The sequence below is a fragment of the Microcebus murinus genome, chromosome 22 (assembly GCF_040939455.1).
Source record: "Microcebus murinus isolate Inina chromosome 22, M.murinus_Inina_mat1.0, whole genome shotgun sequence".
NCBI lineage: Eukaryota > Metazoa > Chordata > Mammalia > Primates > Cheirogaleidae > Microcebus > Microcebus murinus.
In genome coordinates, this window is record NC_134125.1 from 5,648,877 (window position 1) to 5,675,983 (window position 27,107).

At 42.0% G+C, this 27,107-nt stretch overlaps 1 protein-coding gene across 2 annotated transcripts; it reads right to left on the reverse strand.

Moving 5' to 3' along the window:
- Positions 1–2,331: 2,331 nt before the first annotated feature.
- DENR (density regulated re-initiation and release factor) lies at positions 2,332–12,773 on the reverse strand. 2 transcript variants are annotated; one of them, XM_012782234.3, is made up of 8 exons: positions 12,512–12,773; positions 11,681–11,795; positions 8,941–8,960; positions 7,806–7,890; positions 6,152–6,235; positions 3,564–3,680; positions 2,738–2,877; positions 2,332–2,623 (listed from the first exon to the last, which is right to left on the reverse strand). In XM_012782234.3, exons 2-8 carry the CDS (start codon positions 11,784–11,786, stop codon positions 2,579–2,581), a joined length of 597 nt encoding a protein of 198 aa, XP_012637688.2. In that variant the 5' UTR covers positions 11,787–11,795; positions 12,512–12,773; the 3' UTR covers positions 2,332–2,578. The 2 variants fall into 2 exon arrangements, with proteins under 2 accessions (XP_012637688.2, XP_012637687.2); XM_012782233.3 differs by having other exon boundaries at positions 12,575–12,593.
- Between the last annotated feature and the right edge of the window lie 14,334 nt (positions 12,774–27,107).

Below are 27,107 nucleotides of genomic sequence, written 5' to 3' on the forward strand. Positions count from 1 at the left end.
CAGGCTCATGTTCAGAACGAGGCAATGTCTTAGAATTTATCAAGAAAGCAAATTCTGACTAGTTATTAAAGATAGCCCATCAGTTGATGACTATGCAGTAAGTCTTGGTGGAGTGAGAAAGATGAAAAGGAAGGTGGGTTGAATGTCATTTTCAAATTGAGGACCATTTTAATTCACGTGCTTCTCAAGATTTCACCACTGTTTAAGATTTGGTATTTTTCCAGGAAGCCCTAAAGTGCCATTGTTCACCAGGCAACCACATGCCTTTAAAAGGACATGTATAGGGCGACTTCCAGGGCCCCCGCTCTTGGGGCCCCAGAACCTCGTCCACGAGTGTATAATAAAGCCACGTGGTTTGGCCCCCCCTAAAAAAAAAAAAAAAAAAAGGACATGTATAAAGAGAGTAAGAACCGAGGCTAATCTTCTATCATTTGTAAATAGTTATTGAACGTCGTAAGAGGATTACAATAACCAGGTGCCAATCAAAAATCCCAATATTTTCTATTCACTCCCCCTACAGGTTTTCTTTAAAACAAAAAATCTTTAAAGAGAAGGTATAACTTTTAAAAATGACATAAATGAAAGCTACAAGAATTATACTGCATCTGATTTTATACTCACACATGAGCTAATCCAAACTAAAGTCCTGAATGGATTTATTCCAGTCTCCTTACTTGATTTCCTCAGTAAGGGAATTTAGTAAATAATGAAGACAGGACCTAAAAGGTAGAATTCATTCTTAAAATAGTGATTTAACACATTTAAAGAGAAAGCCACCACAGATTATATATTAAGCAACAGCTGACTTACTGAGGCTTTTAACTAAAAGGGAGTTTAAAATCACATATTGTCAGCATCTATTTTTTTAAAATGAATGAAACATTCAAAACTGTATTTGCATTTGATGTTGTAAGCTTAATCATGAAAAATCTCTTACACATAATATAAGGCTGCTTAAAGGTTCACATTCTTTTTGCTAAAAATGCTATACTGTTAGAATGTATAAAGTCAATCCTTGAACTGTTAGTATATTTTAATCAAAGATTATAAACCATGTTGCATTTTAAATTTCAGGTCAAAGAAAAAGATTCACACATATGTTATCACAAGGACAATTTTAATCCTGCATTTTCCTGCAGTAACATCCATTGCCAGCTATCTATGGATTGAAACTGCATTCTAAGAACTGTGAACATTAAGAAACGTTACATGAAGTCACATGTGTTGATACAGGCATCTTCCAGCACCAATGGAATACATACATTAACACAAACCAAATGGTCTTGATGGATAAATGTGTTTCACCAGATAATCCTATTTAGAATTCACAGTTAATGCAGAATTTTTAAATTTTATATCTTTATTACACATTTTTCTAAGACTTCATTTAAAAAGACATTCTTCAAGATTGTAATTTGCATGGCAATAAACAATAGTTTCATACATTCTAAGTTTTTTAAAGGTGTCTATAGTAATTTAAAATACCGCAAGTCTTCTTTTCAATTTGCAGCACCTGACAAAGTTTAAATTCATTTAATGCATCCACTAAATTTGTCAGTTTCTCTTGTGAGAAAGACATGTTTCAATTGTTACTTTCCAGACCATATAGTGAGCATGGGTTTATATTATTTTTAATTGGTTAGCAGAATTTTACTCACATTACTTATAGCTAGAACAAGAACTCCCAGCCTCTCTGAATGGCCTTCCACTCAGAATAATAATGACTATCTAAAATGGATTTGGGTCTGGCCCCATTTAACATTACCAAACATGTTTCCATTACCAAACATATTCTTAGAAAATATGAATTTTAAACATATACATAATATTCTATCATAACATGATGCACCATCACCTCTTTAACCATTTCCCAATTGTTATTTATATCATTTGCAATTTTTGATATTAAAAATAACATTGTGATGGACACCTTCACCCATTAAGTTTAAGCAAGACTGACTATTTCTTTAGGATAATGTCAAAGAAGTGGCTTACTGGGTCATACAGTGCACATGGTTTTAAGGCTTTTAATATACTTTACCAAAGAATCTCCAGAACAGCTTGAACAACTCCTACCAAGAGTATGTAATTATGCCCACAAAGTGGACTTGGTAACAAGGAAGCAAATTCAATCATAAATCTGTTAGAGTCTCACCCAGCTCAAAACTATCACACCAAAGAAGCAAGGAGACATATTATTGGTGAGGAAGCCAAATTTTCAAAAAATCACTCAGCTTTAATCAGTAAAATAATCAACAGAAATGCTTCCCACAAAAACTCTACAGGGTTTTTCCAAAAATAAAAAGTTAAAAAGAGAAAGATAAAAGTCAGTACCAAATGACCAAAATTTTTTATTTGACTAAATTCTAACTCATGCATAAGCATGACAGTCTCCCCTGTTTATTAGACTTTGGCAATAAAAAAACAAGCAGCCTCGTACAGAACAGTGAAAACGCCAAGGATGAGGGTGCTCTACAGTTTTACTGTAGGATAAATATATATATATATATTTAAAAGGCCTCTCCCCCTTTGGCCATATCAACTTTCAGTTCAGGTCATTAAATACAAATTTTCAAAATCACTTCTTTACTTCTCCAAGATCTTCGATACTGTCATCATCTACCTATAAAACACAAATAATTACATTTTATGAGTTGTGGTGGCAAATAAGAAAAAAATGGAATAATTTGCCTTAAAAAAACCTATTTCTATATATACATGTGTTCTGTGTACTTACCTCTGGCCATTTTTCCTGAATGACATCAATTATGTCATCTGTAAAGTCTCCCTGAATGATAATTTCATCCTCCCCTGTTACTGAGGCACCACAGGAGAATTTTTGAGCAAAAAATCTTTGTGCTTCTTTAAGATCAATTTCTGTTTTTTTAAAAAAAGAAAGAGCAAGACTATAATTGGAAATGTGCATCAAAGATAAATTTCCATTTTGAAATTTAATCTGCATTTTAAATTCATAAAACAGATTGTGTTAAGGGGTTTCGTATTCCTTTCAGAATAATTACAAATCATCATAGGCAGAGATCTTAACAAGTCTTAATATTTACAAGGAGGTCCATTAATTGTTTTTCAATCTGTGCTGTTATATGAGGGAACCATGGTTTAATTTTCACCCAAGTTTTACTATTCATTCACGGTCAACAGGAACTAAAGGGGCTCTAAAAGCAAGACATTCTGCTGCTACCCACCTTCCCTCACCCTCCACTGTCATTCCCAGAGGGAACAAACCATTTTGCAACCCTTTGCCACCACCATGCCTGCAGAGGAGAGAGGAGCAGCACTGGATGGCTTCAAAGGGAATCCTTTCTAGCCTTCCTCATCCTACATAAAATGTGCCCAAGCACGAATTCTGGGAAGGAAAAAATAATACCAGTTCCTTCTACAAAAGATTTTCAATTTCTCCAAAGTTTGATTTTGAGGCTATAGTTAGAAATGCAAAACCTCATTTTGTATCACAGCAAAAAACCTGTGAAGTTTTCATGATACCAGAGAGAGAGAGAAAGAGAATATAGTGCATACATGTTAAATATATTTAAGCCTGAACTCACCAAAAGTTGCAAGGCCACATACTCTTGTTACGTATTTCTTCTTTGCCCTGGGAATTTTGGCTATGGTAACCTTCTGTGGAACAGTCTTCTTTTTTTGTTTTATTTGACCCCTTCCACCTTTATTTATTAAAAAAGAGCTTTCCATTAATTGTTTTGTTTTTTGATATAATTATAGAACACTAAGTCTTTTTTATAAAATTTATTTTATTTTACTTTTTTTGTGAGACAGAGTCTCACTCTGTAGCCTGGGTTAGAGTACCATGGCATCAGCTCACAGCAACCTCAAACTCCTGGGGTCACGTGATCCTCCTGCCTTAGCCTCCAGAGTAGCTGGTACTACAGGCATATGCCACTGTGCCCGACTAATTTTTTCTATTTTTAGGTGTTTGGCTAGTTTTATTTCTATTTATAGTAGAGACAGGGTCTCACTCTTGCTCAGGCTGGTCTTGAACTCCTGAGCTCAAGCAATCCTCCTGTCTCGGCCTCCCAGAGTGCTAGGATTACAGGTGTGAGCCACCACGCAGGCTAAGTCTTTTAAATTTGTTAATTTTCAAAAGGTCTAAGTTTCTCTAATATAAGATAATACATGCATGTATTCACTTAATAAATATTTATTAAGTACCTATTATGTGCCCAACACTAGACTAAGGGCTGAGGACACAAAGATGGACAAAACATAGTCCCTGCCCTCCAGGGACTCACAGTCTAGTGAAGGGAGTAAAAAAAAAAAAGAGCTAAATAATTACAGTAATCTGATATTATCATAATAGGACCCATGAATAAGGCACTACTGTAACTTTGCAGAGGAATGACTTACTCAGCTTCCAGAGGACAGAAAAGGTTTCCTAGATGAAGTAACATCTAGATTGGGTTTGGAAGAATAAGGAAGTGTCCAGGTGAAGGGGAAAGGGCTGGAGAGGTATAAGAAAGGACATTCTAGGGAAAGAGAACAAGTACAGAGATAAGACAATACATTTGGAACTTTGGGAATTATGCTTGTCTTGACTGAAGAATGCTAAAGGATGAAGCCAGAAAAGCAAATGAAGCCAGATGAAGCAGATGAAGCCAGAAAAGCAAAAGATTATGAACCAGTCATTAAAGGACTGGTACATCAATCTCTGGAATTTGACTTTATATTGTGGAAGAGAAGTCATTGAAAAACTACACAAGACTGAAATAATCAGATCTACATTTTGTCACTCTATGATGGATCTGTACTTAGCTGAGGAGACCTGTGAAGAATAAGGTTGACAGAAAGGCCACTAACGAGGCTCCTGCATTAGCTCAGGCAGATATTACGAAAATCTAAACCAAAGCTGTGGCAGCAATAGTGGCAACTAGGCACAGGATAAGAGGAGGAAGGAGGAGAAAAAACAGAATTTAGAATTAAGTGGGCAAAGGGAGAAAATCTAAGATGGTTCTCAAGTTTCTGGCTCAGATGACTGGATAAACTGTGCTGTCACTAACCAAAGTTGGAAAAATGAAAGACATTGATTTGGGACTTAGTAAGTTTAACTTTGGAAGTGCTGTGTTTGAGGTGCCTATGGGACCGTGCACACTTCTAGTCTAGAGACATGGGCCAGATTTTGGGAATTTTAAGTGTATAGTGGTGACAGAAGTTAGGGATGTAACAGAAGCATCTAGAAAGGAACATGCAGAGTGAGAAGGTAAGAGAGCTTAGGACAGAATCCTGAAAAACCCCAACTTTTAAGAGACAGAAGGAAGAAATGTATGCACAGACTAAGGAGGAGTGATAGAACTAGAAAGGAAGAATGCCACAGAAACAAAGGAAGTACAGCACTTCAAGGAGGGAAAGCTCAAATGCTTTTATTATTTAGTGATTACCAAGCCACCAGTGAGCCTGGCTAGAATTTCTGTGGCATTAAAGTTGGGTTAGGACAGACTGAGGAGTGAATAGTAAATGACAGAGCAGAAAGGGGTAGCAAGTCCATCTAAGTCTGGCTAAGAGGGAAAGGAGAGGGATAAGATTGGAAAAAAAAAGACATTATTTGGCATTTTTTTTTTAAGATTAAAAGTTCTGAAAATATTTATAAGCTAATTTTAGCCATAGGGGAGAATAATTAAAGAAGAAACAGGCACAGACAGGATCCACAACATAAGGAATTAGTTTTAGAAGGAAGAGTCAAGTATACACAACAGCTATAAAACAAAATTTTCAAATGAGCTATCAGAAAGTAATGAGAAGATGAAATTTTTTATAAATGTCCTCACTCCACTTAAATAGAATACATAGGAATTTTCGCTGGCTGGCTGCTTTTTACATATATACAGGGCAAATAAGTATGTTTTGTTAAGTCCAATTTACTGATAAAGCCCAAATCATATCACATCTGATCATGATCCTGAGAATATGGTTTTGTACCCCTCTGCATGATATACACATGGCTAGTCACAGGCACAATCATATCCAACCACAGCCTCTAAGCCTGGAACTCCTGGGCTCAAGCAATCCTCAGATGGAACTATAGGCTTGTGCCACTGCACCTGGGGAATCCTTTTAATTACTTATAACTTCTATCAGAGGGAAGGTATGTTTATACAATTCCAAACGTGAATTAAGGTCTTACCTCTCTTTTGTTTTTTCTTCTCCTCTTCTTCCCCTGCTGTTCCTTGACCCTCACTAATTCCAGTTTCTTGTTTGGGTGAATTTTCTAGACATAAACATGAAATCCAAAAGCATTAATACCCATCACATAATCATTTCATACTAATGTTAAAAAAAGAAATCACCTTTGAGCAAATCCATACACAAATAAGACGTTTTACCAATAACAGCACAACATCTGTTTAGCAAATGATTATATTGCTAGACTCCTTTCAAGTCGAAATCTGAAGTCATTATGGTAAGTGTGTAGTAATAGGAGAGAAAATAAAGTACTTGATATGTGCGGATTAGGATTACTTTAGCCACATGAAAGAAGCGTAAAACACTCAGGTGCTGCAGGAGTGTTCTAGCATCTAACCATACTAACCTTTCTTTCTTTTTTATGAGACAGAGTCTCACTCTGTTGCCTGGGCTAGGGTGCCGTGGCATCAGCCTAGCTCACAAAAACCTCAAACTCCTGGGCTCAAGCAATCCTTCTGCCTCAGCCTCCTGAGCAGCTGGGACTACAGGCATGCACTGCTATGCCTGGCTAATTATTTCTATATATTTTTTTTATCTGGTCAATTAATTTCTTTCTATTTTTAGTAGAGATGGGGTCTCGCTCTTGCTCAGGCTGGTTTCAAACTCCTGAGCTCAAATGATCCACCTGCCTTGGCCTCCCAGAGTGCTAGAATTACAGGCATCAGCCACCACGGCCGGCCCTTTCTTTCTTTTTTTGAGAGGCAGGGTCTCACTCTGCATCCCAGGCTGGAGGATAATGGTAATCATAACTCACAGTAACCTCAAATTCCTGGGCTCAGTGATCCTGCTGCCTCAGCCTCCTGAGCAGCTGAGACTACAGGCATATGCCACCATACTGAGCTAAATTTTTTTTGGTAGAGATGGGATCACTCTATGTTGCCCAGGCTGGTCTCAAATTCCTGGCCGCAAGTGATCCTCCTGCCTCAGCCTCCTAAGTCCCTGAAATTATAGGCATAAGCACCACATCTGGCTTCAATACATAATGTGGGACTCTACAGCAGCAGTCTCCAACCTTTTTGGCACCAAGGGAGTTCAGACGGTGATGCGAGCAATGGGGAACAGCTGTAAGTACAGAAGAAACTTTGCTGCCAGCCCCTGCAAATTCCCAAGTTTCACGGAAGACAAATTTTCCATGGAAAGGGGGAGTGCTGGGGAGGAGTACAGAGCTCTGCAGTCCAGTTCCTAAAAGGCCACGGACCAGTACCACAGCTCTACAGGACAAACGAGCCAGTTTCTTTTTACTTATTATTTTTTTGAGACACTTGCTCTGTTGCCTGGGCTAGAGTACAGTGGCATCATCATAGCTCACTGTAGCCTCAAACTCCTGGGCTCAAGCAATTCTCCTGCCTCAGCCTCTTGAGTTGCTGGGACTATTGCCTCATGCCACCATGCCTAGCTAAGCTTTCTATTTTTTGTAGAGATGAAGTCTTGCTATGTTACCCAGGCTGGTATCAAACTCCTGGTCTCAAGCTATCCTCTCACCTTGGCCTCTCAAGTAGCTGATATTACAGGCATGAGCTGCTACCTTAAAATAATGCCATACATGCATTTGTTTCAGGCATACAAGTCTGATGAAAGAAAAACAATGTTCATACCTACAGTAAGTTTTGCAAACTCATTTGGAAAATTCTTCTCTAACCATTGTCTACATTTAGCAACATCAGGCATATATTCACAGTACTGGGAGAAAAAGAAAGGAACAAATTGAGTCACAACAAAACATTTTCAGTCATCCAAAGCATTTAAATCAAAAATCATTCCCCGAAAAGAAAAAAAAAATTCCCTATGGTTGCTATATGAAGAATGATAAAAACTAACTACTCCCACCTGAATTCTTATCCACAGGAAATCTGTATTCAACCATGAAATGCCCCATGAAAAGTTAGAAATTAAAAAGGAGGGTTAGTTATCTTCTCACTAAAGCAATTTATTTCCTCTCCACCTAACAGAAGAGCCATTAGAAAAAGGAGCAACAGACAAAAATATCTACTTATTTATTTATTTATTTTGAGACAGAGTCTCACTCTGTTGCCCAGGCTAGAGTGCCATGGCGTCAGCCTAGCTCACAGCAACCTCAAACTCCTGGGCTCAAGCAATCCTCCTGTCTCAGCCTCCCAAGTAGCTGGGACTACAGGCATGCACCACCATGCCTAGCTAATTTTTTCTATATATGTTAGTTGGCCAATTAATTTCTATTTATAGTAGAGACGGGGTCTTGCTCTTGCTCAGGCTGGTTTCGAACTCCTGACCTTGAGCAATCCGTCAGCCTTGGCCTCCCAGAGTGCTAGGATTACAGGTGTGAGCCACTGTACCCGGCCAAAAATGTCTATTTCTTGCTTTGGGCACATAAGTGCCTCAGCTTTATGACCTGCCCATAGAGCCTGACTTAGAAAGTCTTATATACAATTTATATTGCTCTTTCTTTCCTGCCAGACACATAAATTTTGGCTTTAAGGTTACTCTTATTTTATTAGTTATTCACGAGTTCTATCTAAAAATCCAAAATGTATAGCAAAGTGCAAAAGATGTACACATATGACTTAAGTCTAAAGGAAAGAATTTTTAAGACTTTATAAAACCATAAAATTACTCTAAATCAAAGTTTGAAATTTTACTGTCAAATGATAGAGAATTAAAAATAAAAGAAAGTTCTAAAGGTAGCTCTAAAATCAAGAGTGACTTTAAAGGCAGAAGTGAAAACACACAGAAAAATATTTTAAAAGGACTTACCTCTGTTGGTAATGAACAGACTAGGGAAATGGAAAGAAAAAAGATTAGAAATGTTAAACATATATGTACATACACACACAGGGTTGATCATTACTTTTATATTTGACAAAACACTTCATTTCTACTTTTTTCTCATAATTTTCTCGTATCATTTTTCCAATGCTACTTTTTTTGAGGTAAAAGACATGGTTATTTGAGACGATACTATCTTGATTTTTTGATTTAAAGAGTGTCTCATTCAGTTGACGCAACATCAAACTATACTATCTTGCACATAGTAAAGTCTTACCACAACCATGGGTCCAAGTGGGTCCGAACTAAGCTAAGATGGGAACAATTCCCCCTACAACAAACCATAAGTGGAGCTGATTATTTCTTTTGGTGGCTTTTCTAAAATAGCCATTACTTTTCATCCTCACTGACACTTTTATAAACTGCAGCAGCACTTTTGCTACCATTTCTTTGCAATATACTTTTCCTTTTCTTCTTCATATTATGCTATAGATCATGAAACTATAAAGCTAGAATGAACTTTGGTTGTCATTCACTGTATAGCCTGTACCAGCTAAAGGACCAAAGGAACTAAAAGAGCTTCACGATTTTAACTGTGATTCTACCACTAGGGCAAGTGCTTATTTTGTTTTTATTCACTTTTTATTTTTTGACACAGGGTCTCGCCATCACCCAGGCTTGAGTGCAGTGGCATCATCATAGCTCACTGCAACCTCAAACTCCCGGGCTCAAGCAATACTCTTGGTTCAGATTCCCAAGGAGCTAGGACTGTAGTACTACAGGTGTGCAGCACCACGCCCAGCTAATTTTTCTTTCTTTCTTTTTTTTAGTAGAGATGGGGGGGGGGGTTCACTATGTTTCCCAGGCTGGTCTCAAACTCCCAGCCTCAAGCAAGCCTCCTGCCTTGGCCTCCCAGAGTGTTAGGATTACAGGCATAATCCACCGCATGAGGCCCTGTTTTTATTTTTAAGGTTTAAAATGGCATAGTTTGCTGGGCCCAGTATCTTGAGACTTCCAAGGGAGAAATGGGATGGTACACCATGAAATAACAGCAATTACCATATATCAGGCACCTACGATGTGCCAGGCACTTTGCTATGCTTTAAATTCATTATTATATTTAATCATCACAACCTTATAAGGTAAGAATTAACATATCTGTATACAGATGAGGAAATGAAGGTTAGACTAAATAGCCCACTTGCATCTAGATAACAGGAATTGAACACTGGTCTATTTTTGAAGCTCATGCTCTTAACCACTAAATTAGATTGCATAAAGTAAGCAGGTAACTTAGCTGTGACAGCCAAGTGAAAATGATCTGCTTTCCCCTCACCTGACTAATGTACCACCATGCTAGCACCCATCATTATTTTATATATATGATTAAATATCTCATCCAGTAACAAAGGTGGAATTGCAGGTTTAATTTGTAGGAACACACCATAAGGAACAGACTATTCCAGTAAATGGGACACTTTATAAGGTACTGGCTTGGACTCTTCAAAAAGTATCATTTTTTTAAAAAAGAGGGGATGGGGATAGGGAGTTCTAGATTAAAAGAGTAAAGAGATACATCCATCAAATGCAGTTTGCAAAGCCTGACTAAATTCTAGTTAAAAGCTGGGCATGCATGCCTATAATCCCAGCTACTCAGAAGGTTGAGGCAGTAGGATTGCTTGAGGCCAGGAGTTCAAGACCCTGTCACTAAAACAATTTTTTTTTTTAAATTAGGCAAGTATGGTGGCATGCACCTATAGTCTCAGCTACTTGGAAGGCTGAGGCAGGAGAATCACTTGAGCCCAGAAGTTCAAGGTTACAGTGAACTATGATTGCACCACTACACTCCAGCCTAGACAACAGAGCAAGACCTAGGCTCTTGAAAAAAAAAAAAAAAAAAAAAAATTCAGATTAGGTCTCTATTGCACTCACAGAATGTTAGGTCCACAAGAACAAAACCATTTTTGACTAATTCACTACTCAGTCCCTAGCACTTAAAAAAACATTGCTAGGCACATAGTAAGTGCTCAAAAATATTTACTGAAAAAAGCAGTATCTACCCTTTTACTGTCCTGAGTCTTCAAATTTTTCTGAAATTTTCCAAGATGCTAATAAAATAGAGCATTTGAAATTCACAAACATTTCTATATTGAGAATGAAGAAAAGTACTCAAAGGGAAAAAGATCTTGATTAAACCTAATACATGGAATATTGCTTAAACCAAGAAGACTTTTTCAACTGTCCTAATGTCCATCCTTCCAACCTCATTTCCCAATCCTTAACTGGCACTCTCCCTACACTGCACACTATAGGAATTCAAAGCTGCTCGTTTGTCCACAGACATGCATCAAGCTTTTTCCTGCATAACTGTTCACTTAATCTGGGATTCCCTTCCCCACTTTCTCATCTAGTCCTTGTCATCCCTAAAGACTCAATACCTTCCAAGAAGTCCTCCTCTAATAGCCAGACTAGCACGTAACATCAGGCTGAAGTAATCTATTTGCATGTCTCTATTCCAAATGGACTGTAAGCTTCTCCAGGCCAATTACACAGGTTGGGAAAAATCTGTTCCTGTCTCCTCCTCAGACCCCAGCCACTCCCCAGCTGAGGATCCACCAAATGACAAAAACAGATTGGGTGGGGGGAAGCTCAATAGGAGGAAATGTGAAACTATTACCACAATGCATAAAAATAGAGTAAGAGTCATTTTCTGCCTTCCAACACTTGCCTCCACAATAAAGGACGCGAAGTGGGTAATCGGCATCTAACTTGGCACTGTTCCTTGGTTCTCCTTTGGAATCAGCCCCACTGGATTCAGAAATGTCAGCAGCCATTTCACAAACCTGTACACAAGGAAAGTAACACATTTTCACTATTGTGGACTAAGACCCCAGAAGAGCAGTAGTCAGGGGCTGTCTTGCTGCCTCTCACTAGAAATCCCCCTACCCCAAAGCTGTTTCAATTCTGTTAAGTGAGGGATACAAGCTGCACTACATCCATAAAATATGAGCAATTGCAGTACATCATCTCCCTGGTCCTCGGGTCTGCAGGGAAGCAAGCAGCAAACGGACCATGGAGGATGGGAAAGAGAGCGGGACACTAGTAAAAAAAGATGAAGCAACAAGGAGAAAAGGATGGGTGGGTGACCTCGGCAGACGCGGAGCAAAAGGTGTGAGGGTGACCAGGGACGGATGCAAACTGCAGTGCGAGAGAAAGGCTACTAAGCTGCTGGCGAAGAGAGTCTGGAAAAGCCTAGGAAGAAGGGGTGGGTCACCGCAGGCGCCCAGAGTGCAGGGCGTGGGGGCGGGCGGCTAAACGGCAAGGGAGGGGCATGAAGAGTCGGGAAAGGGGATGGGACAGGGCGGGGTGTCCAGAGCCCGAGGAGAATGAGGAGAAAAGTGGGGGGGAAAGAACCAGGAAGGGGCAGAATGTAAGAGCACTGAGGGGACAAGGGCCACCAGGTCTGAGGCGAAGGGGCGATCCCAAGGGACACCAGAAGGGGCCCATGTGGGCGGGGGTGTGGAGACGCCCGGCCCGGCCCCCTTCCGCCAGGCAGCACCTCAGCTTCCAGCACGCTCTCTACGAGCTTCTCGGAAACCGGAGAAGCACGAGGGGTCGTTACCCAGGCGGTCGCACAGGTCTCGCCACCTCCGCTCCCACCGCTATCGCCAGCTGAAGCGACACATGCGACTCCTCTTCCCCGGCCAGGGCAGCCCAAGAGCCCCTCAGCGAGCCGCGTTCCCGCGAGACAATGAGCCTTTATCGCGAGATTCAGGCTGCCGCTGGGCGGATGTCGCGAGAAGCCTGAAGGCGGGGGCGGGGCTGAACTAGTGAGCATGCGCCTTCCTGTCCGGGGGCGGGGCCCAGCGCCGAGAGGCGGGGTAGCCGGCGGTGCTCTTTACCTGTTGCGCTGGACCGACGAGTCGTGAGAGGTTCCCGGGTGGAAGGGGTCGCGCCTGGAAACGCGGAGACATGCTCCTGAGTCAGAAATGACTCCCGATTAATGAGCCCGTGGAACATCGCCGCAGTGTCTGGAATGCATCCTGGAGTCCTGACTAACCTCCAGCCTGCTGGCTAAGTCACTCCGCTGCGGGGAGAATGCGGCTGGACAGGGCGCTTGGCTTCAACACCACGCCCTAAATTGGAGGAATTCTTCTTGAAGAGATACTATCAACGCTATTTACGTGTTTTTTTTTTTAATCGTCCGCAGTCTCACCACCATAACAGCTGTTTTTGTCACCTTCTTCATGTTTACCTGTCCTTATATGTGTTCTAACGTGGAATGACTCTGTCCCATCTCAGACTTTCTCAGGAGCTGAACGCCTGGTGGACATAACCACGTACGGTGTGTCCTGTTGCCCTTGGGGGAAAATCCCTCCATGTCCTCAGTCAGCCTGAAACCCATCTGTGAGATGGGAGTGATAACACTACAACACTTGCAGAGGAGATAAGGCAATGACCCCCCCCAAAAAAGTGCTTTGTAGATGGTGAAGTTTGTTCTTTCCTGTTTTGCTTACTCCTCCACTCACACCTGCCTTATTCTCCTCCTTCCCTGCCAACTACATTCACCATTGCTGCTACCACGCATTTAATTTTCTGTTTACGACTTGTGTGTGCACTCAGACATCTATCTGGCACCATCCTTTCCACCAGTCGTGTGTCTTCCACCCTGACATCTTTCTTAAATAAAAGAAGAATTCCCCTGCGCCCCCCCCTCACAGAAGGATCAATTCTACATGGCACTTGTGCAAGGAGAAAAGATTTTGTTCCCACCGAAGCATGTTTGACTCCAACAATAATAGCTTCCGCGTATTGACACCCACCCCTCCCCCACTATGTGCCAGGAACCACCCATTTGGGGATAACGAGTCCAGGTGGATTCATTCCACAAAGTTTTCTTAGGCTCCTCCTATGCACCAGCCACTGTGCTAGACAGACTGCGAATACGACAGTGAGCAGAAGAGCTAAATCTCCATTCTCACTCAATGTAGCAGTCTTGCACATGTCAGCTGATTTAAGCCTTACAAAAGCCCTGCGAAGTAGGTGTTAATATTATTGTCCCTAATTCCCAGATGGTAAAATCAAGGCTCAGAGGTGGAAATGAATTAAGTTCACATATGCTTAGAAGCACACACAAGAACTAGCATATTTTATTGATCTTAAGATGCACACTGGTGTTCGCAGCCGCTTTCAACTCTAGCTCGCCGAACAACAGCGGAAGGAGAAGAAGGGTGAGTAAGGAGGTCTTTATACCACGGCTCGGCTCGTACAGAGCGGACTGCCTTAAAATCGACCCCGGTAAAGCACCCAGGAAGTAACTGGCTACAAAAGGCGCTCGCAGGAGCGCGCCCTCTGCTGGAGGAGCGAAGAAACCTCGCCGCTCCAGGCTGGTACCCTGGCACTCCGCGAAATCAGACGCTACCAGAAGTCCCCCGAACTTCCTTTCCAGCGTCTGGTGCAATAAATTTGCTCAGGTCTTCAAAACTAAACCTGCGCTTCCAGAGCACAGCTATGGGTGCTTTGCAGGAGGCAAACACCTGGTTGGCCTGTTTTCAAGACACCAATCTGTGCGCTATCCATGCCAAGCGTGTAACGATTATGCCAAAAGACATCCAGCTACTTTCAGCACTTCAACTTTTATAAATAATCCTGTTAAAGTTTTTCTGGAAAATGCCAGCATTTGGACTTTTTAAAAAAAACAAGTAAAGTTCTTCATTGACGGCAACTAAATGGTGTTTGTAGAATTTTTACCATACAGTAAGATTTCCATCCATTCACTGTACTTTTCTGAGTTGTGCTCCATGCAAGTACATGGTTTTAATGTTCTGTCTCCTGTGCTTGTTCTTATAAGCTTGCTATTCAAATACATTAAACTTTGCTGGGCATCTACCCAAATGATCCAGTGACACTCTACAAAAAAGACACCTGCACTCGAATGTTTATAGCAGCACAATTCATAATCGCAAGGCTGTGGAAACAGCCCAAGTGCCCATCAATCCAAGAATGGATTAATAAAATGTGGTATATGTATACCATGGAGTACTATTCAGCTCTAAGAAACAATGGTGATATAGCACATCTTATATTTTCCTGGTTAGAGCTGGAACCCATACTACTAAGTGAAGTATCCCAAGAATGGAAAAACAAGCACCAGTTATATTCTCCAGCAAACTGGTATTAACTGAGTAGCACCTAAGTGGACACATAGGTACTATAGTAATAGGGTATTGGGCAGGGGGGAGGGGGGAGGGGGGAGGGGGGCGGGTATATACATACACAATGAGTGAGATGTGCACCATCTGGGGGATGGTCATGATGGAGACTCAGACTTTTGGGGGGAGGGGGGGAATGGGCATTTATTGAAACCTTAAAATCTGTACCCCCATAATATGCCGAAATAAAAAAAAAAGAGGAAAAAAAAACCAAATACATTAAACTATAAAAAAGTGTACATTTGTCACATATCAACATCTCCAGCAGGAAAGGGAGAGTCTCTTTTTTAGAGCTCTCTCAAAAATCTGCTGGGATTCACTCTGGTTGATCTACCCTTGAACCAGTCACTGTTACCAGCAGAACACAATGTGCTAATTGGCTTAGACCTGGGTCACATTAGAGGCTTTTTTCCTCAAATTAGTCCTGATGGACACATAGGGTTAGGGCTAGGGCAGGCCCCCTCCCTCCCCGTCCCCCCACCCCCTGCACCTCCCCACGTGCAAAAAACCCAGCCTTTCTCAGGGTTTATTAACACTTGTTCTAGCCCAGTGTTTCCGAACAATTTTCCCCCCACTATGACATACAATGGACGCTATGACCTTGTAGAGCACAATCTCATAAACAAATCAACATTTTTATGAAATTCTAAAATAGTTACAGGGATGTAAAGCTACCATAATACGTAATTTTCAGACTTTATAAGTTTGTAATTTATAATTTTCACAACTACTTACACTACATCTGTAAGATAGCTCACTATGAAGTGTATGATGTCGCTTGCTTCCTTCCTTTTCTATTCAAGAAGTCATTTGGGGTTACTAGGAACAAGCCTCACCCCAAAGAGAGTCATCATGGGGCTAATGTTCAATCTGTCTAATTTGTTTGAGTAATTAAAATTTCAGAGTTTAGCACTTTATATTATATTAGCAATAAATTTCCAGCCACACGCCATACATACAACTGAATGCAACACGCCAAAGGACTGTTGAACTCAATCTCCACGGATGAGAACTGCTAAGTAAACTGGGCTCAATTTATTCTCAGGCTATCTGAACTTACCTTCCAAACTGATAACGTTTTCATCTGTTAGTTCTAGTCTCAAGCAAAAACATGTATTCTTTTTCTGAAAAGAGAGTTTTTATGTGTCACCTTTCTCCCTTATAAATTTCCTTCAATAATTGCTATCTCAGCAAGATGGTACCTTCTCCTTGGGTCTCTTGATACTCATTGTGGTTTAAAAAAATTTTTTTTTTTTTTTTTTTTGAGACAGAGTCTCGCTTTGTTGCCCAGGCTAGAGTGAGTGCCGTGGCATCAGCCTAGCTCACAGCAACCTCAAACTCCTGGGCTTGAGCGATCCTTCTGCCTCAGCCTCCCGAGTAGCTGGGACTACAGGCATGCGCCACCATGCCCGGCTAATTTTTTATATATATATATATCAGTTGGCCAATTAATTTCTTTCTATTTATAGTAGAGACAGGGTCTCGCTCTTGCTCAGGCTGGTTTTGAACTCCTGACCTTGAGCAATCCGCCCGCCTCGGCCTCCCAAGAGCTAGGATTACAGGCGTGAGCCACTGCGCCCGGCCAAAAAAAAAATTTTTTTTTTTTTTTCTATTTTTTTTTTTTTTACCAGAAATGTCTGTTGTAAAAAAATTTTTTTAATGAAAGCAAATTTTAAGAGTACGGGAGTGGATCTCAGTTTCAGGAATAGTTGAGTCCTACAGATAAAGTAACATATTTGAAAATTCAAGAACATATTCAATGGGCTGGGTGCGGTGGCTCATGCCTATAATCTTAGCACTCTGAGAGGCCAAGGCAGGCAGATTGATCGAGGTCAGGAGTTCGAAACCAGCCTGAGCAAGAGCGAGACCCCATCTCTACTATAAATAGAAAGAAATTAAGTGGTCAAATAATATATATGAAAAAAATTAGCTGGGCATGGTGGCTCATCCCTGTAGTCCCAGCTACTCGGGAGGCTGAGGCAGGAGGATTGCTTGAGCCCAGGAGTTTGAGGTTGCTGTGAGCTAGGCTGACGCCACGGCACTCACTCTAGCCTGGGCAACAAAGTGAGACTCTGTGTCAAAAAAAAGAGAACATACTCAAGGATATGTTGCTGCCTTCAAGAATCTCTCGGAGAATTATAAAGCAAATTCAAAAAGTGAATGTTTGGTGACTTTGGGTAAATATGTGGAAGTTACTTTGCCCTGTTCTAGTAGCTTTTCTGTAAATTTGAAATTATTTTAAATTTATAAGTTTTTTTTTTTAAGGAAACTATGTCTTTTCATCTATTGGCTCCTTCCCTATGCTTTCTTCATATTCCGTAGATACTTAGGTTATTTTCTACTAGTTTATCAATCCCAGATAAAGAGAGATGATTCTAGCAAATCAGATTACTGTCTCATTAGCCTTTTGAGTCATGTGCCCATCCCTGAGCCAATCACGGTGGCTGCAGGATGGAATGATTTTATTGGCCAGACTTGGTCACATGCCCATTCGTAGAGCCAAGACAGGGAACCATATCCTTGCAAACCTCAGAGGTGGAGAGAGAGGGAGAGAAGGAGGGATGAGTTGCCAAAGGAAAATCAAGGTGCTACTGCCAAAAGGAGAGCTATATGGATGCTGGGAAGACAAAACCACCATGTAAATATACCATCAGCTGAGCTCTTGATCCCAGAAGCCCTGCTCAAAGGGAGAAGGGTTCGGGGACTGAGACGGATGGGGAAGAAGCAGGCACGACAGAAGTTAATGAAAACCACCCTGTTCTGCTTCTCCAAAAATTAGATGTCTAATAAGGTCATTTGCTCTCCTTGCAGCACAGGACTGACAAGGGACACAACCAGTTCTGCCACAAGAGGCCAATAAATATTCAATGTAGAGGAGCATTCATTTTAAAAGATGACACAATGTTGTCAGGATGAGATGAGCACTTTGTTAAGTCAGGCAGTAAAACCCGTCCTTGCTTTAGTAAAACCAAGAGCCCCCTTACATAAGAATCCCAAAGCCCCTCGACACTCTGCGAGTCTTACTACAATAGATCTTAGTCTGTCTTTTATTATAAAAATATCACGTGCTTCTTCCAAAAATTTCAAACAATACAAACGTGTATACAAGAGAAGATAAAACTTTCTCCCTCCCCAGAGTGTTAAGAGCGTGCTACATATATGATAATAATAATAGTAACGATAGCTAAAACTTATATAGCACCTACTCTGTGTTGTACACTGTTATGAGCACTTTACATAGATTAACCCATTTTGCCTTCACATTAGAATGATGTGACATTTTTCCCATTTGACACAGAAGGGAACGGGTAACATGGCTTACGTAAGATCTCACAGCCAATAAGTGAGAGAATTAACTTGAAATCCAGGCAGCCTAACTCCAGAGCACATATTCTTATATTTCAGATTTTAAATTGCAATGCATATCTACAATTATTTAATTGACATGCAATTTACCTAACATAAAATTAACCATTTAAAATGAACCATTCATTCAACCTGAGAAGGCAGATGAAAAATATAATAAAATGAACAATTCAGTGGCATTTAGTATATCCACCATGGTGTGCAAACACTACCTCTATCTAGTTCCAAAATATTTCCATCACCCCCAAAAGAAACCCATTAAGCAGTCACTCCTCATTGTCCCCTGGCAAACACTCATCTGCATTCTTGTCTCTGTGATTTATCTATTCTGGATATTTCACATAAATGGAATCAACACTATGTGACCCTTTGTGTCTGGGTTCTTTCACTTAGAATGATGATTTTGAAGTTTGTACACTTGTAACATGAATCAGTACTTCAGCCGTTTTAATGGCTGAAACATATCCCATTGCATGTAAATAGTACAATTTCTTCATCCATTCATCCACTGGTGACCATTTGGGTTGTTTCCACCTGTATTAGTCAGGGTTCACCAGAGAAAAAGAACCCACAGGCCAGGTGCGGTGGCTCACGCTTGTAATCCTAGCACTCTGGGAGGCAGAGGCGGGCGGATTGCTCGAGGTCAGGAGTTTGAAACCAGTCTGAGCAAGAGTGAGACCCCTGTCTCTACTATACATAGAAAGAAATTAATTGGCCAACTAATGTATATAGAAAAAATTAGCCGCATGCCTGTAGTCCCAGCTACTTGGGAGGCTGAGGCAGGAGGATCGCTTGAGCCCAGGAGTTTGAGGTTGCTGTGAGCTAGGCTGACGCCACAGCACTCACTCTAGCCTGGGCAACAAAGCGAGACTCTGTGTCAAAAAAAAAAAGAAAGAAAAAAAAAGAACCAACAGAATGTGCATATATAGAGAGAAATTTATTTTTAGGAATTTCTCACATGATTGTGGAGGCTGGCAAATCCAAAATCTACAGGGTAGGCAGAAGGTTGGAGAGTCAAGGAAGAGCTGATGTTGCAATTCATGTCTTCAGGCTGTCTGCTGGCAGAATCCCTTCTTGCTTGGGGGAGACCAGGCTTTGTTCTACGAAGGCCTTCGACTGATTGGACGAGGCCCACCCACACTATGGAGAGCCATCTACTTTACTCCATGTCCACAAATTTAAACGCCAATCTCATCCAAAAAACACCCTCACAGAAACATCCAGCATAACGTTTGACCAAAGGTCTGGGCACCAAGGCCCATCACACCACCTTTGGCAATTGTGAATAGTGTTGTTACAAACATTCGAGCACAAGTATTGGTTTCAGTCTCTGTTTCCAGTTCTCTTGAGTATATATCCAGGAGTGGAATTGCTGAGTTGCATGACACTCCTATGTTGAACTTTTTGAGGAACTGCCAAACTGTTTCCCATAGCAAATGGGAAATAGTTTACGTTCCCACCAGCGATGTAGAAGGAAATATATGTTTTAATTTACAAAAATTGGGTTATACTATACAAATTGCAATGTGGGTTTTTTGTTGTTTTTTTTTTTTCCATTTAACAATGTATCTTGGACATCTTTCTGGGTTAGCTCTGCATCTTATAGCAGAAATGCTTAGAACAGGGCCTCGTCCAAAGGGAGTGTTATACAAGTGAATGCTTTTTTTTTTTTTGAGACAGAGTCTCACTCTGTTGCCCAGGCTAGAGTGCCATGGCTATCAACCTAGCTCACAGCAACCTCAAACTCCTGGGCTCAAGCAATCCTCCTGCCTCAGCCTCCTGAGTAGCTGGGACTACAGGCATGCGCCACCATGCCCGGCTAATTTTTTTCTATATATATCTTTTAGTTGGCCATTTAATTTCTTTCTATTTTTAGTACAGACGTGGTCTCACTCTTTGCTCAGGCTGGTCTCCAACTCCTGACCTTGAGCAATCTGCCCTGCCTCAGCCTCCCAGAGTGCTATTCTATTTTTTAAAGATTATATATTTTATTTAATAAGTATTTTATTGAATTAAGTCATTGTAATATATATATCTCGTTCCTCACTGGTAAATATTTAAGTTGCTCTCATATTAATTTTTTTAGTGCTATTACAAGCTTTTTAAAAAAAATACAGATGGGGAGTTGCTATGTTGCCCAGACTGTATTCAAACTCATGGGCTCAAGTGATCCTCCCACCTCAGCCTCCTGAGTAGCTGGGACCACAGGCATCTACCACTGCATGGTCCTTATTTATTTTTTGGGGAGGTGGTGCTGGAGGACAGTGGCATCATCACAGCTCACAGCTACCTCAAACTCCTGGTCTCAAGCAATCCTCCTGCCTCAGCTTCTCGAGTAGCTGGGCCTACTTGCACAAACCACAGGCCCGGCTAATTTTTTTCCTACATTTTTGTAGAGACATAACTATGTTTCTCAGGCTGGTCTCAAACTCATGGCCTCAAGCAATCCTCCTGCCTCAGCCTCCCACAGTGTTAGGATTATAGGCATGAGCCATCGTGCCTGGCCTATTTAACTTTATATTATGGAAAATATGTACAAGTCCAGAGAAAAGGACAGTGAATGTCCATCTTCCTGTCATTCAGCTACAATAATCAAAAACTTGTAACCTCTCTTGTCCTATATATACTTCTCTCCTCTGCCAGACTACTTTGAAGCAAGTCCCAAATATTATGTAATTTCATCTACACATATTCAGTGGTTATTTCTAAAAGATAAGGACTCTTTCCTTTTTTCTTTTTTATTCTTTTTTATTTTTTTGAGACAGAGTCTCACTTTGTTGCCCAGGCTAGAGTGAGTGCCATGGCGTCAGCCTAGCTCACAGCAACCTCAAACTCCTGGGCTCAAGTGATCCTCCTGCCTCAGCCTCCCGAGTAGCTGGGACTACAGGCATGTACCACCATGCCCGGCTAATTTTTTTCTATGTATATTAGTTGGCCAATTAACTTCTTTTTTTTTTTTTTTTTTTGAGACAGAGTCTCACTTTGTTGCCCAGGCTAGAGTGAGTGCCGTGGCGTCAGCCTAGCTCACAGCAACCTCAAACTCCTGGGCTTGAGTGATCCTTCTGCCTCAGCCTCCCAGGTAGCTGGGACTACAGGCATGCGCCACCATGCCCGGCTAATTTTTTATATATATATCACTTGGCCAATTAATTTCTTTCTATTTATAGTAGAGACGGGGTCTCACTCTTGCTCAGGCTGGTTTCGAACTCCTGACCTTGAGCAATCCGCCCGCCTCGGCCTCCCAAGAGCTAGGATTACAGGCGTGAGCCACAGCGCCCGGCCTAACTTCTTTTTTACTTATAGTAAAGACGAGGTCTCACTCTTGCTCAGGCTGGTTTCAAACTCCTGACCTCGAGCAATCCACCCGCCTTGGCCTCCCAGAGTGCTAGGATTACAGTCGTGAGCCACTGCGCCCAGCCGAGGACTCTTTCTTTAAACATAAGCAAAATCTCATAATCACACCTAACATAATTAGCAATAATTTCTTAGTATCCTCAATTAGCCAGTATTTAGATTTCCCGAAATATCTCAGACATTTTACCAGTTGGAGTTGCTTAACTCAGAGTACAAACACTTGGTTGATATATCTCTTAAATATCCTTGATTTCTATAGTTCCCCCCTTCTAATTTTTCTTACACTTTATACATAGAAGAAACCATTGTCTGCGATTTTTTTTTCTTTTTTTGAGACAGAGTCTCACTTTGTTGCCCAGGCTAGAGTGAGTGCTATGGCGTCAGCCTAGCTCACAGCAACCTCAAACTCCTGGCTCAAGCGATCCTACTGCCTCAGCCTCATCTACATGCCTGTAGATGGGACTACAGGCATGCGCCACTATGCCCAGCTATTTTTTTCTACATATTTTTAGTTGTCCAATCAATTTCTTTGTATTTTTGGTAGAGACGGGGTCTCACTCTTGCTCAGGCTGGTGTCGAACTCCTGACCTTGAGCGATCCGCCCATCCCGGCCTCCCAGAGTACTAGGATTACAGGCGTGAGCCACCACGCCCAGCCCATAAAACTCATTTTGAAATGGCAGGAACTTCCTCATCAAAGCCCATGTCAGGTCAGCGTGACACCCGGGTGACACTGTGAAGCAATCCTCATCTGTCCCCTTTAACCTTTACGCCCAGCCTTCTCCTGGGCTGCAGCCCCTCCAGGAAGAAACAAACAAACAAAAAACCCCAGAAAATATGATGAATCAGTTAAACCTTAAATTTGGTCAGAAATTCCACCCTTCCACAGAAGGCATGTTGAAATATTTGGCCGGAGAGGAACTCTAGGACTCAACGGCTGACGTTGCAAGATCACTGTAAGGCCAGGCGTGGTGGCTCGAGCCTGTCATCCTATCACTTTGGGAGGCTGAGGCAGGAGGATCACTTGAGACCAGGAGTTCAAGACCAGCCTGAGCAAGAGGGAGGCCCCATCTCTACAAAAAATAGAAAAATTAACTGGGCGTAGTGGTGCATCTGTAGTCCCAGCTACTCGGGAGGCTGAGGCAGGAGGATCGCTTGAGCCCAGGAGTTTGAGCCTGCAGTGAGTTAGGCTGATGCCACGGCACTCTAGCCTGGGCAACAGAGAGTGAACCTGTCTCAAAAAAAAAGAAAAAGAGAAAGAAAAAGAAAGAAAGGTCACTGTAGAGCATTGAGTGATGCCCCCTCAAAATACGTGTTTGTGTCCTGACTCCCAGAAATTGTGAATTGAATAGGACTTTATTTGGGAAAAGAGTATTTGCAGATGCAATTAAATTAAGGATCAGTAGATGAGATCATTCTGGATTATCTGGGCCCTAAATCCAATGACGAGTGTCCTTCCAAGAGATGCATGGAGGAGAAGGCCATGGAGACAGATTGGGGGATGCAGCCACAAGCCAAGGAAAGAGACAAAGAAGAGAATCTTCCCTGGACCCTCTGGAGGGAGCGTGGTCGGGCCGACAGCCTGACTTCAGACCGCCGGCCTCCAAACTGCGAGAGAATAGTTTTAAGCCATCACGTTTGCGGCAGTTTCAGGAAGCTCACACAGTCACACACAGTCACCCACTCAGGCACCTGCATGGGGAAGGAGTTTTGGGGAAACAGAGCCCCTGAATTCCTACCACACGGTTTCTCCTCCCACCACCTGTTGGGTGGCTCCCATGGGACTATTCACTTCCTGCTCTTGTCACGTTTAGAGGGAAATACTGTCTTATAGAAAGCATCAGAGTAGGTGGCGCAATGGGGGCCCAAGAGCCCCAAGCCAGTGCCAGATGCCTGGCAGGTGTGCCCCAAGTTGCTTCTGTCGGCCCCTCCTGTTCAGTAGCATCTTGCCACAGCCGGGAGGAGCAAACTGCAGAGGCCCGGACTTACTGGTTGATTAGTGCATTTATTTATTCAACACTGACTTACTGAATGTCCCCGTGATGCCAGGCGTCGGGCTATGTGCTGGAGAGAGACACGTGTAGATCTTTACACGACTGCCGTTATATGGCAGAGATGGCACAAAGAAGAGGGCCTGACCCAGACTAGAGAGGAAGAGTCGCTGGAAGCTTGGGGGTTGGGGGGTAGCCACGAATGGCATGTGGCTTTTAAATTTTAAATTAATTAAAATTAAATAATACTAAAAATTCACCTCCTATCACCCCATTTTAAGAGCTCAATAGCTACACGTATACAGTATTACAGAACATTTCCGTCATTATAGAAAGTCCTGGCTAGGCACATTGGCTCACGTTTATAATCCTAGCACATAGGGAAGCAGAGGCCGGAAGATTGCTTGAGGCCAGGAGTTTGAGACCAGCCTGGGCAAGCTCGACTCCTGGGCTCAAGCGATCCTCCCTCCTCGGCCTTCTAAAGTGCTGGGATTACAGGCACATACCACAGCGTCCGGCCTCATCTTCCAGACTAAAACTCTGTCCTCATGAAACACTCACTCCCCATCCACCTCTCTTCCCAGCCCTGGTAACCACCATTCTACTTTCTGTCTCTAAGAATTTGACTCCGAGGTACTCTTGATAGCGGAATCAAATAGGGTTTTTTTTTGTGTGTGTGACCAACCAATTGTACTTAGTATAATGTCTTCAAGCTTCATTCATACTGTAGCATGTGTCATACTGTCCTTTCTTTCTAAGGCTGAATAATATACCATCGCGTGTCTATACCACATTCTGTTTGTCCACTCACCAACTGGTGGACACTTGGGTTGCTTCCACCATTTGACTATTGTGACTGATGCTGCTATGAACATGGATGTACGAATACCTGCTTTCAATACCTTCAGCCATATACCCAGAAATGGAATTGCTGGATCATATGATAATTCTATGTTAAATCTTTTTTAGGAGCTGCCAGACTGTTCCACCGTGGGTGTCCCACTTTGTATCCACCAACAACGCACAGGGTTCCAATTTCTCAACAATCTTGTGATTTTCTTTTGTTTTTGTTTTTTATAATAGCCATCCTAATGTGTGTGAAGTGCTACCTTGTGCTTTTGATTTGGTTTTCCCTAGTGATTCGTAATGTTGACTATCTTAATGGCAAATGTGCTTACTAGTCATTTGCATATCTTCTTTGGAGAAATGTCTATTCAAGTCTTTTGCCCATTTTTTAATTGGGTTGGGTTTTTTTGTTGTTGTTCTTGAGTTGTAGGAACTCTTTATATAGCCTAGATATTAATCCTTATCACATATATATGGTTTGCAAATATTTTCTCCCATTCCATGGGTGGGTTGCCTTTCATTCTTTTGGTAGCAAGTATCCTTTGGTGCACAAAAGTTTTTAATTTTGATGGAGTCTAATTTATCTATTTTTTTTTCTTTTGTGCTTTTGGTGTCATATCCAAGAAATCATTGGCAAATTCAACATCCTGAAGCTTTTCCCCTATGGTTTCTTCTAAGAGTTTTATAGTTTTAGCTCCTACATTTAGGTCTTGGGTCTCTTTTGAGTTGATTTTTGGATAGATGTTAATTTGATGCACAAAGAAATACAGCAGCAGAGCCCGGTCCTGAGTGTATGGTACACTGAGAGACAGATGCCATCTTCTGGAAGCCTCTGGGGTAGAATAAGATCAGATTGTATGTGAAAAACCAGTAGACTTCAGAGAAAATCAAACCAATCTTTTCTTCCCTAATCTCCAGCCTTCCAGGTAATTCCAGTCAAATGAAAGAGAGAGAGGAAGATGATTTGACAAGACACACGACATGTAGCAAAGAAAGGCAGGTGTTTGTCATACGGAGAAAAGGGAAGTAGTTTTGTTTACACGAATCCTGACAGTGTCTTATAATACAGAAGGAAGAATATTTTCCATCTGCTGGAAAATCCAACCAGGGCATGTGAAGGTGTTCGGAGTTACCCCTCTGGCCTCATCTTGGGGTGTCTCAGCCTACCACGGTTACCTCTGTTAGTTCACGCCCTCTTGCAGAATTGCAAAGGCCCACGGAATGAAAGCAGTTGCTACGAGGGCTCCTGAAAAGTAGGAGTTAACCAACCGGATCCTTATTCTATGCCCCTCCCGCCAAGAACACGGACTTTGTCTTCAAGGACCTCCTAGATTGTTGGGGTAACTAGACGTAGATGTTTGATGCGCACATTTATTTGTTAGAAGTTATGAGACTGACAATTAGGGTGTGGGGCAGATAGTGGCAGGAACGTGATGTTATTGCACAGGGAGGTTGGGAACCACCTGTGAAGGACCTTGTATGTCAGTCCAAGGAATGTGAGCTTTCACCTAGAGCAGAGGTGGCAAACTCAAAATCCCACAGAGACCAGGCATGTCAATAAGAAAAGCTGACCAGAAATGAGGTAGTAGGGAAGGGTAGGGACTATGGCAAAGTGCACAACTCATGCTCTGTCTAAAGGGGCAGCTACTCTTAGCTCTAGCTGATTGTTACCACATGGGATTATTGGTCCAATGTGGCTACATCTTCCAGTTTTCTAAGAGAAGACAGAAATCCAGGAGGGCCCCAGGTTTTTAAAAACATACAGGCCAGGCCAGGCGCGATGGCTCACACTTGTAATCCTAGTACTCTGGGAGGCCAAGGCGGGAGGATCGCTCAAGGTCAGGAGTTTGAAACCAGCCTGAGCAAGAGTGAGATCCCGTCTCTACTGAAAACAGAAAGAAATTAATTGACCAACTAAAAGTATATATAGAAAAAATTATCCCAGCATGGTGGCGCATGCCTGTAGTCCCAGCTACTCAGGAGGCTGAGGCAGGAGGATCGCTTGAGCCCAGGAGTTTGAGGTTGCTGTGAGCTAGGCTGACGCCACGGCACTCTAGTCCCGGCAACAGAGTGAGACTCTGTCTCAAAAAAAAAAAAAATACAGGCCAAACCAAACTGGTTTTTAAGATCAATATGGCCCATGGGCCATCGATCTGCCACCTTGGCCGATTGAAGGGAGCTAGTGAAGGTGTTTAGGTGAAAAAAGGTGTATGATCCTATCTGTGCTTTAGAAAAATCTAATTGCTGTGTGGGAGATGAATTAATAGACTAGATGAAGGAAAACGAATGAGGAGCCTGCTTCAACAGTCTGGATGCGAGGTGGCCGCGGTCTGTGCTAGGACGGGGCAGCGGGGAATGCTGGTGGGCTGACTTGGAGTCCAGCATGC

Coding starts and splice junctions, on each gene's coding strand:
- DENR (XM_012782234.3), bottom strand. CDS start 11,786: ATGGCTGCTGACATTTCTGAATCCAGTGGGGCTGATTCCAAAGGAGAA. Junction 3,681..6,151: donor GAAGAAAAAACAAAAGAGAG/GTAAGACCTTAA, acceptor TAATAAATAAAG/GTGGAAGGGGTCAAATAAAA. Junction 2,624..2,737: donor TTCAGGAAAAATGGCCAGAG/GTAAGTACACAG, acceptor TGTGTTTTATAG/GTAGATGATGACAGTATCGA.